The sequence below is a fragment of the Micromys minutus genome, assembly GCF_963924665.1.
Source record: "Micromys minutus genome assembly, chromosome: 3".
Taxonomy (NCBI): domain Eukaryota; kingdom Metazoa; phylum Chordata; class Mammalia; order Rodentia; family Muridae; genus Micromys; species Micromys minutus.
The window spans coordinates 37,697,805-37,710,086 of record NC_137972.1 but is presented as its reverse complement, the minus strand read 5'-3'; the positions used below and the strand labels follow the sequence as shown (position 1 = coordinate 37,710,086).

General features: G+C 41.4%; 1 protein-coding gene across 14 annotated transcripts in view; it reads left to right on the top strand.

Moving 5' to 3' along the window:
- Window positions 1-12,282, top strand: part of ITPR1 (inositol 1,4,5-trisphosphate receptor type 1) — a 313,259-nt gene that overhangs the window by 140,913 nt on the left and 160,064 nt on the right. For all 14 annotated transcript variants that reach the window (XM_080913792.1, XM_080913793.1, XM_080913799.1 and 11 more), the window contains 4 exons: window positions 312-466; window positions 8,956-9,055; window positions 10,610-10,770; window positions 11,109-11,250. In XM_080913792.1, coding sequence (XP_080769918.1) covers window positions 312-466; window positions 8,956-9,055; window positions 10,610-10,770; window positions 11,109-11,250 — 558 coding nt within the window. The remainder of the gene's footprint in view (window positions 1-311; window positions 467-8,955; window positions 9,056-10,609; window positions 10,771-11,108; window positions 11,251-12,282) is intronic.

Genomic DNA, 12,282 nt, shown 5'->3' with positions numbered 1-12,282 from the left:
AAAACGTTTGACAGGCCGAGTTTCCTCCAGTGCATCTCTGCTTCCTGGATGTAGCTCTGTGGAGTGAAGGTCTTCAGTGACTACGGGTCTTTTTGCATAGTCCCCTGCCTCAGTGCCTGAAGACTTTGTCTGACGGGAGAGAACGAGCACCTGCGGATCAGGTGGGCGTGCTCACCGTGCACAGCTACCCTGAAACTCGTCCTCCTGCCAGCGCTGACACTGACTGTTTCTCCTCTTCCTGTGACTGGACTGAAGATGGTAAGGGAGCCTGTTACCCACAGAGCCACTCACTCCATGCCTTTTGCCCTCAGGTGGACCCCGATCAGGATGCATCTCGGAGTAGGTTGAGAAATGCCCAAGAAAAAATGGTGTACTCGCTGGTCTCCGTGCCCGAAGGCAATGACATCTCCTCCATCTTTGAGCTAGATCCCACTACTCTGCGTGGAGGTGACAGCCTTGTCCCAAGGTATGGTCTTAAAATTACTTATTTCAAGAGAATTGGGGCTGGTCCTGATGGCCTGGATGTGTTTCACGGACTTTTCTTGAAGCACTTATGAAGGAGGTAGTGAAGCATTTGGACTGGCCCCAACATGACACCGAGTTTTGTATGAGTCATCAGTGGTAAGTTGTTGATAGTTGGGTAAAAGGTACAACATTTATGAGCCTGGAGACATGGCTCAGGGGTTAAGAGGACAGAGGACCAGGTTTGGTTCCCAGCACACATGGTGGCTCTCAACTGTCTGTAACTCCAGTTCTCTGGGGTCTGATATTCTCTTCTGGCCTCTGGAGGTACTGCATGCACAGGAAACACATAAACACATGCAAGTGCACATACACATAATCGTTTTTTACAATTATCTAAAATGTACTGTATTTGGTCTGGGAAGACACACAAGGTATAACATTCAAGTTAGAGGAGCTCAGTTTGAGTCCCTATAACCAAAGTAAAGCTGAATATAAAGGATGTAAAAGCCTGAATCTGTAATCACTCTGCTGTTCTGACAAGGTAGGGAATAGAGACAGGAGAGTACCTGGAAGCTTCTGAGCCAGACAGCCTAGTATAGCAATGGTGAGTAAGAGACTGTCTCAAGCAAGGTGTGGAAGGTGAGAATTGACACTAAAGGTTGTCCTTTGTCATCTGTATTCATGCTGGTTTACACACACACACACACACACACACACACACACACACACACCATTTAAAAGTGTTATGTTTAGGTTAACAATCCATACCATAAGCAGTTCAGTAATTTTACACCTTTTCTTCTTTCCCTAAACCTAGGCTATCTCTTTGTTAACTGGATAAATATTGAAAAGAAAATTTTAAAATGAAAATCACTGTGTGCATAGTAAGCTTATTTAAAATATTAAAAGGTTAAACCTGTGTTATTTTTCATGTATTTTATTCAACGTAACTATTACTTCTGTTGCCTAAGAATGTATTTTCATAGCCAGGCAGTGGTGACACATGCTTTTAATTTCAGCGCTCAAAAGGCAGAGCAAGGCAGGTGGATCTGTTAAGAACAGCCAAGACTAGACAGAGAAACCCTGTCTCAAAAAACAAAGATGTATTTTTATATTGTGCTATAAATGGAAGAGCTAATCTTTAAACAAGTTTTGGTATTGTGTTAAACAAGGTTAGTTTTGTGCATGGTGTGTGCAATGGGTGTGCATTCCACTGTGTGCATGGTGAGCAGAGGACAGCGTTGCTCTGGGCTGGAAGGTTCAAACTCACATGTCATTCTTTCCTTTGAAAAGTCTTTTAGAGTTATGTATTTAATTTGATATGTATGTATCTTTCGCTTGCGTGTATCTCACTGCACCATGTGCTTGCCAGTGGCACATAGACTTTACAGACAGTTGTGAGCTACCCTGTGGTGCTGGGAACCAAACCAAGCCAGAGCTTTAACCACTGAGGCATCTTCCCAACCTGCTCCAAGTGACATACTTGTGCTACTACAATAGTTTTGAGTACTGAACTATCTCACTGGCCCCCAAAGCCCACCAAGTCCACAAAGTTTGTTTGTTTGACTGGTTATTATTTATTTTTGAGGTAGGGTCCCAGTTTGTAGCCCTAGCTGGCCTGGACCTGACATAGGTCTTCTTGCCTCTGGCTTTCATGTCCTGGGATTAAAAGTGTGTACCAACACACCTGGTCAAAAATCTGTTCTTCACAAAGTCAACACCACTACTATTCACTGAGTTCCAACTACGTGTGGAGCGTAGTCTAAGTAGATAGTAGACTCCTGTTACATAATTTATAGTTTTGCCATGTTTGAAGCCCCATGAGCTAGGAATTATACACCGTCTTATAGAAAGACACCGAGACTCAAAGACTTTAAGCAGAGCGTCATGAGTTAGAGTCCTGTAGCAGAACGCGCATTGGTAGATGGCTTGGGACAGAGTTGTCACACAGTGAGACAGTCCACCTCACCTTTCCTTCCGCTCTGTAGTAGGTGGCTGCTGTCTCACTGGTGTTTATTGGGATTATGGGGCCCCTCACTGAGGGTGACTTTGTGCCTCATTGTGCCAGCCTTGCCACTTTCCTGCTCAGCCTGAGGGAGACTGGGAAACATCACACCCGTGCAATCGCTGTCAGAATTCAGGATCCTTGACTAGTGCTCACTTGTCCCTTCCCAAAGGCAGTGCCCATAGAGAACAGAACCACACCGGCAGGAAGCCTGTGCTGTTCAGGTTGATTCCTAGTTGTTGAGCTCTGCTGACTTGTTAGCCCTTGAGAATCCGAGGGAGGCTACAGATGTCCATCTGGAAAACCCCACAGGTATACACAGCTTTCTTCTAGACCTGTAACCATGGATACACCAACAAACACGTCACGGCGGGAAGTCTGCATTTCCCGGCACGCCTTCCCATTCTCCAGCTCTTCCTCTTCCGAATGTACTCTGGGCCCTAGTAGTAGTAGAATTAACTACAGTGATTTCACTTAGGCTGAGCACACTGACTAGGTATGCCTCCTTCCATTGACTTCTGTCCATCACAAAAGGGAGCTTCTCTGATGAAAAAACAAAACAACGTCAAGAGCAGCCTTCATGAATTGTGGTTGTATGGGTATAAGGTGAATATTTAGTCGACAGTGTGACCATGTAGCAGAACAGGAAAAGCAGATTCTGCTTCCAGGCCTATGACATCCTTAGCCGTCCATGAACTTTTGACAAGGTTTATAGTACAAGGCACAAAATTTTCTTTGGTAGAGTGGGCCTCAAATTCAATCAGAGAGTAGTTAGTTAACCTGTAAGAATTGTGCTACTATTACCTAAATGGGCACGTCATGCCTGGCAGCTTAACATGGGAATGTAACATAAAGGGACCAGCACCGGCTAAGACATGGATGTCTTTTCTCCCTCGGCAGCCTGCACAGCCCTCTGCCAGTGAAAGTGTCAGTCAGGGAGAATGTCTCTTGGTAGGCTTAAGATTGACTTCCCTGTGTCCTGTGGTCAGGTCATGTGGTATCTTCAGGAGCAAGGCTCTTGCCTTATGGTGGGCAAGCAAGGGCAATCCAGTAATTTGTGCTTCTTTAGAGAACACTAGGATTTTTTTCCAACAACTAGGGAGGTACCCCACACCTTATACTGCGGGCTCATTAATAACCCAAGGCTTCTGGAAGCAACATTGTCCTCTCTTGCAGGATAATTCCAGCCAAACTACTTTTTTTTTAAGTTGGATTTTAAAATGAGCTTACTGGGTCCTCAGGTAGTACTGTGTCCAATTTTCTGAGGAACCACCAGACTGATTTCCACTCCTGGGCATACCCAAAAGATGCTCCAACATACAACAAGGACACATGCTCCACTATGTTCATAGCAGCCTTATTTATAATAGCTAGAAGCTGGAAAGAACCCAGATGTCCTTCAACAAAGGAGTGGATACATAAAGTGTGGTACATTTACACAATGGAATACTACTCAGCTATTAGAAACAATGACTTCATGAAATTCTTAGGAAAATGGAAGGATGTAGAAAATCTTATCCTGAGTGATGTCACCCAATCACAAAAATACACGCATGGTGTGTACTCACTGATAAGTGGATGTTAACCCAAAAGCTTGGGACACCCAAGATCCAATTCATAGACCACATGAAGCTCAAGAAGAAGGAAGACCAAAGTACTGCAGATGCTTCAGTCCTTCTTAGAAGGGGGACCAAAAATATTCTCAGGAAGAAATATGGAGACAAAGCTTGAAGCAGAAACTGAAGGAAAGGCCATCCAGTGACTGCCCTACTTGGGGATCCAGCCCATATACAGCCACCAAACCCAGATATTGCTGATGCCAAGAAGTGCATGTTGACAGAAGCCTGATATAGCTCTCTCCTGAGAAACTCTGCCAGAGCATAACATATACAGAGGCGGATGCTCACAGCCAACTATTGAACTGGGAACAGGGTCCTTAATGGAGGAGTCAGATGAAGGAGTTGAAGGAGTTTGCAACCCCATAAGAACAACAACACCAACCAACCAGAGCTCCCAGGGATTAAACCACATGGATGGACCCGTGGCTCCAGCTGCATGTGTAGCAGAGGATGGCCTTGTTGGGTATCAGTGGGAGGAGAAGCCTTTGGTACTGCCAAGCCTTGAAGCTGCAGTGTAAGGGAATGTCAGGGCAGGGAGGAGGAAGTGGGTGGGTGGGTGAACACCCTTATAGAAGCAGGGAGAGGGGTGATGGAATGGGGATATGGAGAGGAATCCGAGAAAGCAGATAACATTTGAAATGTAAATAAAATATATCCAATAAGGTCAAAAAAATAGAAATAAAGTGAGCTTACTAAGTGGCAGGTTTGTGTAGGGCTCTTTCATAGACCTTGAGCTCTGATTGTCTCTCTGGCTGGGCCTTCCCCTCTGCCATTCCCACTCAGTCTTTAATCTGGAGTGTCCTTCTCCTGTCACTTCACGGTGTCCTACTGGCACTGCTCTTACTCCCTTAGTCTGTAATATCAGACTCTCTTCCTTTGGGTTAGCCCTCCTCTTCCCCATCTTCTGAGTCTCCCACATGCTCCCTCCCCTGCCTTCTTCCACCTCACTACTTCCATTTTCCCCTCCTCCCTTAATTTCCTCTTCCCCCTACCAAAGGCCCCTTTCTAGTTCCACTCCTACTCCAAGTTAAACAAACAAAACCAAAGATTTTGAAGGCAGGGTCTGTCTATGAGAGACAGCAAGGGCGAAAGTCTTTCTGGGATACCTCAGTCAGTATAATTTTTTACAGTTCCATCCCTTTACCTGTAGCTTTCATTTTTCTTTGCAAGTAATAGTCCATTATGTATATTTCCACGGTTTTCTTCTCTATTCTATGGATGGACATTCAGGTTGCAGCCTGTCTCCTAGCTGCTGTGAATAAAGCAGCTATGAACATGGATGTGCGGATGTCTCTCCAGTACAGTGGTTCTCAATCTTCCTAATGCTTCTACCCTTTAATGCAGTTCCTCGTATTGTTATATATTAGTTATATATCCGTTTTACTACTGAGTTATGTTTTATGAAGTCAAATATTATCTGATCCATGATTTGCAAATGGTTTTTTGCATGTTATCTTTCCATTCTTCAATGGTGTCCTGAACAAATTCAAATTATTTTTTAATCTGATTCAGCTTTTGACTTCTTGCCCCTCCCCCCAAAAAAACCCACAAAATTTCCTTCTAAGATTTTATTCATTTTTGTTGTTTACACTTAGATTTTTTGGCTCATTTTGGAATATTCTAAAGCATATTTTTAGGTAGGATATATTGAGTTTTGAAATTTTCTGTTCTCATTGACTAATTATTATGTAAATAGGTATTGGTTTGCAGAACTCAAAAAAACATTGCAGTTTAAATGATTTTCCATTTTATCAGTTAGTGATAAGGAACTGAACAATGTGATTTTAAATATCACATGCCCTGGGAGAATCTTCTTTACTGCATTTCTTGGCCAGGAGGGAAGGAGGAACCAGGTAACCTGTGTTCCCCAGTGGTTTGAAACCCCCATAATCTTGAGAAGAAAAGTTTGAGTTTCTAGTCAGCTGGCTAGGAAGTGTTTGCTGGTTAAGGCCCCTGCCTCTGAGTTCTGCTTCAATATTCCTTACTGCTTCCTGTTGGCCACCTTTCTGTGTGAGCAGGTATCCTAATACTGATTCTAAGCCCCAGAAATGAGGCAAAGACTTGTATGCAGCCTCAGAGGAGAAAAGCTCAGGTGTGGTCTACCAATGTGTTCACATGTGATCTTGCTGGATCATTACCTTGACATTGTTTTTTCTTCATTCTTTCTCTTGGCTGCTATCCTCAGATCCAGAAGAGGGTGTGGTATCTATCCATTGACCTGTGAAAATTAAATAATCTTGAGAGTACCACATTCCATTCTCTGCAGGGCAGGAGCGCCATTGGAGGAACACGTGAGAACAAAACTTAGCAACACAGAAGTATTAGGATGACATCCTGATTCCATGTGACTGTGTGTGCTAATCTATAAGTCATTTTAAAATTGGATTCCATTTTTTATTACAGATTGCAGTGTATGAGGTTAGATACATGGACATCTGTCAAACAGCACTAGCAAATGCAGCTTTGTGATAGTCAGTAGATAGAGTACCTCAGAGCCAAGAGGGACCGTAACTAATCCTTGATATGTTGAACCAGATAATATAATTGCAGTACACATAGTTAGAGACTTTAAGTGAACATTGGGAGAGCATCTACTTGTGTGAGTTTTGTGCTCTTGTCCCAACAACTTGACCTTTAAATTAAGTATTAGGAATGGTACTTCAGAAGAATTGATTGAATATGCTTTGTATCTTTGATGGCATTTGCTATAGAACTCTGTAGAATATAATTATCCAACAAAAACTAAGCTCCAAGGTTTGATTACCCTCTAAAAATACAGTGAATGAATAAAACTCAGAATGAAAAATTGCAAATGCCTCTGTGTAATATCTTGTTCACATTGTCTAAGTCATGTTAATCAAAGTAATAATACCATGATGTCCCTCTTCTGACATGTTAAGAAGAGTTACAGCAAAAAACAAAACAAAATAAACAAACAAACCTTAAAAACTAACGTTTACTGAAGGTATGGGGATAGCTTAGTCTCTTTCCCATGGATGTGGGGTAGTTTGCCTTGGTCCTAAGTTACTCTCACTTTGAATATGTCCCACCATCTTATTAACTCTAGCACACCAGCATCTAAATGTCTAGTCCATTATCATCTGTTTCCTGTACCAATGCTTTCAGGATTCTGAGTCCTTCTCCCTCAACCGTCTCCAAACCACCCACCTCTAGTGCCTGTTTCCTGTTTCTGCTTGTTGTGCTCTCAGCCTGTCTTGCTAATGCAGCAGCAAGTTCTTGGAGGGCAACAATCCTTCCATTGTTTTCTGCTTCTTTAGAACTAAAGCAGAGTTGAAAAATGTCTTAAACACAATGGGTGTTCACCATATAAAGAAACACCATAACATGATTTTAGTCCACATAGAGGACAGAAAAAGAAGTAGCAACTATATATAATTCAGCTACCCAGAGGGAATCGGCTGCACTTAAAATTTTGGTTCATAGAAGTTCCAACAGGTCTCAGGCACACATGTAACATGATTTTTTTATACATGTAACCATCAGCTACTTTTTATGATCTTGGTGGAATTCTGTATTGTAGAAGTGTTTTTAAGTAAATGATTATTATCTGTCATCATTTTAAGAAACTGGCATTGCTTACCCTGTAATTGACTGTCTAATGGGACATTAGATGGTTCATGTTATTTTTTTTGATCTTATGACACTTGAGAGTGAACATCTTTGTAACACATGTTGCCCTTGAGCTATTGTTTCTTCTAGAGAAAAAAATCTAAATTTGGAGTTGTTACATAAAAGAATATATATATATATATACACACACACACACACACATATATATATATATATGTTTGTGTCCTTGTATTTTTTAATGATGTTTACCAGGTAGCACACGCCTTTCTGGAGTTGAGTGATTACATTCTAGCCAGCAATGCCCAAAGGTTGGCCTGCAGCTCAGTGGCATAGCTTGTGTGTAGAATGCTAAGGCCCTTGGTCAATCCTGGACTAAAGTAAGATGTCTGCCATTCATTTCTCTAAGTTCTTATAATTGTTAGCTCTTCTGAGCCTTCAGATCTTAGAAATGTCAGAGATAAAAATAGCAAGTCGTTTTGTCATAATTACATACTGTCAACATACTGCTGAATGTTTATCAGTAATTGGTTTTATCATTAAAGTATTGGCCTGTCCTTTTCTCGGTTTTAAATTCCTGTTACTTACTGATTTGTAGGAGCTCATTGTGTGTGTGGATCAGTAACTTTTAAAATATGTTTGTTATTCTTTCGTTTTTCAGGTTTCTATTTTTGTTTTAGCTTGGTCAGTGATAGTGTTGTGTGCATGCATACGCACCCACACACACAAACACACACACACACACACACACACACACACACACACACAATTCCTCTACAAGAGATTCAAATTTTTGACTGTGTACTCAAATTTACCCTCCTTTTTGTTTTAAATTTTAAAATTGTACTTCATTACATACTTTAGAAAGCTTCCCCTATCCAGAGAATAAACATTTACTCATCTTCCAGAAATTTTATTAATTCATTTTTGCTTTATTGAACTTTTTGGAAACTAGTTATTAACTGTCATGACAAGTTCTAATATACAGTAGTTTATACCCAGTTCTGTGGCTCTGTCTCAGGCTATTTTTAGTATTTATTCACAGGGTATCTTTCCGAAATATTACATATTTCAAAAACCTTCGCGTCATTAGGAATTACTTTTTATTGTAAGCACCTTGGTGACAGGAACCACTGATTCCCATGTTTATTCTGCCCGCTGTCTGTAGCAGAGAACTATTTTGGTAGCCCATTCCCTTTTGACAGAATGTCTTAACCAATGGCTGTAGAGGAACCTAAAATGCTCCTGTGTCTGATCATTTTCATTGCTTCCCTTTAGGAACTCCTATGTCCGTCTCAGACACCTCTGCACAAACACCTGGGTTCACAGCACAAACATTCCCATTGACAAGGAAGAGGAGAAACCTGTGATGCTCAAAGTAAGTCCAGAACCTGGCTGCCTCCCTCAGTCTCAGAGGGCCTCTTGGCAAGGAGGGAGATAAGGAACTTGGGAGTGTTCCCCTGTTGCTGCTGCGTTTCTTTTAGCACTGATCAGAGTATAGTCATAACCAAACTTGAAGTAATAAAAAGAAATAATCCCAGGAATCTGGGTAAAGCAAGCTCAGAGCTTTGACAACAACCAGATTTTGATTTTGATGTTCCCATTGATGTCGAACAGCTCTCTGCATTTCATGTTTAACATGAATTTGGCTATATGAGAATGTTTGCTTGTGTCTGGGATACATTGATATCTTGTCAATTTCCCCTGCATTTTTAGTATTTTCCCTCAGTCTATATAACGAATAGATAGATACATACATACATATATACATACATACATAGATACATAGATACATGCATACATACATACATACGTACATGCATATATAGATACATAGATACATAGATACATAGATATATACACATAGATACATAGATACATACATAGATACATACATACAAACATACATATATAGATACATAGGTAGATACATACATAGGTACATACATAGATACATACATACATAGATACATACATAGATACATATATACATACATAGATACATATATACATATATAGATAGATACATAGATAGATACATGCATAGATACATACATAGATTCATAGTTAGATACATATATACATACATATATAGATACTTAGATACATACATAGATACATGCATACATACATATATACGTACATGCATATATAGATACATAGATACATACATAGATAGAGAGATAGATACATACATACATACATACATAAATAGATAGATACATAGATAGGTAGGTAGGTAGGTAGGTAGATAGATAGATAGATAGATAAATAGATAGATAGATAGATAGATCGATAGGGTCTCTAAAAGATTTCCCCCACCCCCATTTACTGACACTCCTTTTCTCCACCAGTCACTAAGCTTCTATAGCATGAACACACCTGGAATAGTTCATTTTATTTTCTTCTATGGGTATGCTCAGGTTCATAGAAAAATGGAAAGAATAGTACAGTCTCTCTGTTCTGTCGAGTCAGTAATGGCCATTTTCCCTATTTACATTTTCTTTATTAATGAAATGTTGCCTAATTATCAGAATCTTGCATCTTCTCTGTGACCAAGGAAGCTGTAAGATTACAGTTGATCCTGTTGCCTGGATTCACTCTCATATTCCTTCTGTTCTTTTGCTTTCCCACCAGATAGTGTATACTCCCATGGGAATAGCTCCATGTAGCACAGTACTACCATGCATAAGGAATATACATAATGCAGATGGAAAAATAATAACAGCTCCCCTTTATTACCTCATCAGCTCCCCAAAAACTAATTTTCTATTTGGAGAGCATTCTTTTAGAAATGTCCTATGTCTACTTGATATCAATGCCAAGAGAACTTCAAACTTCTTGGATTGCCCAATATCCTGTAAACAAAGTGTTTGATTAACATTTTCCTTTCCCAGTCAAGATTATCCTAGACAACTCCCTTGCCTTTTAGATTGGTACCTCTCCCCTGAAGGAGGACAAGGAAGCTTTTGCCATAGTTCCTGTTTCTCCAGCTGAGGTTCGGGACCTGGACTTTGCCAACGATGCCAGCAAGGTGCTGGGCTCCATCGCTGGGAAGTTGGAAAAGGGCACCATCACCCAGAATGAGAGAAGGTGAGTGTCCTGCATGTATGTGACGACACAGCAGTCCTCAGCAGTGGCAAGAGCACACGGGGAGCAGGAGCATCAGGACTGAAGAGCTGTGTGTGAGAGGGGCAGGTCTGGGCTTTCAAGTGTGGCTTCAATGTATGATTTCCAGAAATGGGCACTGTAATATCCGCCTGTGCTTTGTTTTATTCTATTATGCAGCTCCGTTTCAGCTGTGATTTCAAGGCTGCTAGAAAGCTGAGTTCTCTTCCGTTAACCTTGTTCTTAAAGCCTGGCTCTTTCCAGGCAAGACTTTGGGCCTGTAGAAGTTTGAACTCTGTCTTTAGCAAGCTCTGTCTCTTAAGGTCTGTCACAAAGCTGCTGGAAGACTTGGTTTACTTTGTCACGGGCGGAACTAACTCTGGCCAAGATGTGCTTGAAGTGGTCTTCTCTAAGCCCAACCGAGAGAGGCAGAAGCTGATGCGGGAACAGAATATTCTCAAGCAGGTCAGTGAGCCTTGATGTGTTTCAGGGTGGGCTCCGTAAGAAGCCTGTGGGATTCCCTGCGAATACAGAGACATGGATGATTCTCACCCCGAAGACTTAGAGTTTGGATATTTGTGTTCTTTAAGTACTGATTTCTAAAAGTAGTTTTAAGTGCATAGCAAATGTAAGTGGCGGGACACTGTCCTGTATCCCCGGCCCCCAGGGTCAACATTCTGCAGCAGAATGGAGAATTTGTTGCAGGAGTGACCATAGATGGATACATCACTGTTACTCAAGGTCTGTAGTTTACGGAGGTGTACATGATTTGTCTTTGACAGATAGATAATGGCATGTATGCACTATCACAATAGTGTTGACCCCAAAATCCAGGGTATTTTTACTGCCCTCAGATTTTCTGCTTCACCCACTCATCTGTCATTCCTCACCATGCCTTACAACTACTGCTCTTTCCGGAGGTCGTGTTCTGCCTTGTTTGGACTGCCATGTAGGTGGCATTGTGTAGCTTGCAGCCTGTTCAGACATGTCAGGCTCTCCGTGTCTCCTCATGGCTCGATGCCTCAGTCCAGCTCACAGGTACCACACTTGCTAAACATGAGCCAAGTGAGCACTCACCTGTTAGGCACCTTAGGAAGTGTTCAGGTGATATCTTTATGTTCTTCAAAAATAATATAATATGCCATATTTCCTTATGATTACTTCAGATGTTTAGGGAATTTGTAGTATTTGACAAACTCACAAGTCCTACAGACAGCTTTAGCGATCACTTCTAAATATTTTCGTAAGTAAGGAGTGGGAGTTTGTAGGAAGTATCTAGAAGACATTTGACTTACAGGACTCAGCTTTCTATCACTGTGACAACACAGCTGGAAAAAAATAATCTTATGGAGCAAAGGTCTATTACGGCTCCTGGTTGTAAGAGTTTCATGGTCACTAGCTCTGTCACTCTCAGCCTTTGGTACATGATAGTGGGGAACATGTGGTCTGCTGACTCAGGAGCTCGCTTCTGTGACCACGCCTCCTCTCTGTAACCTG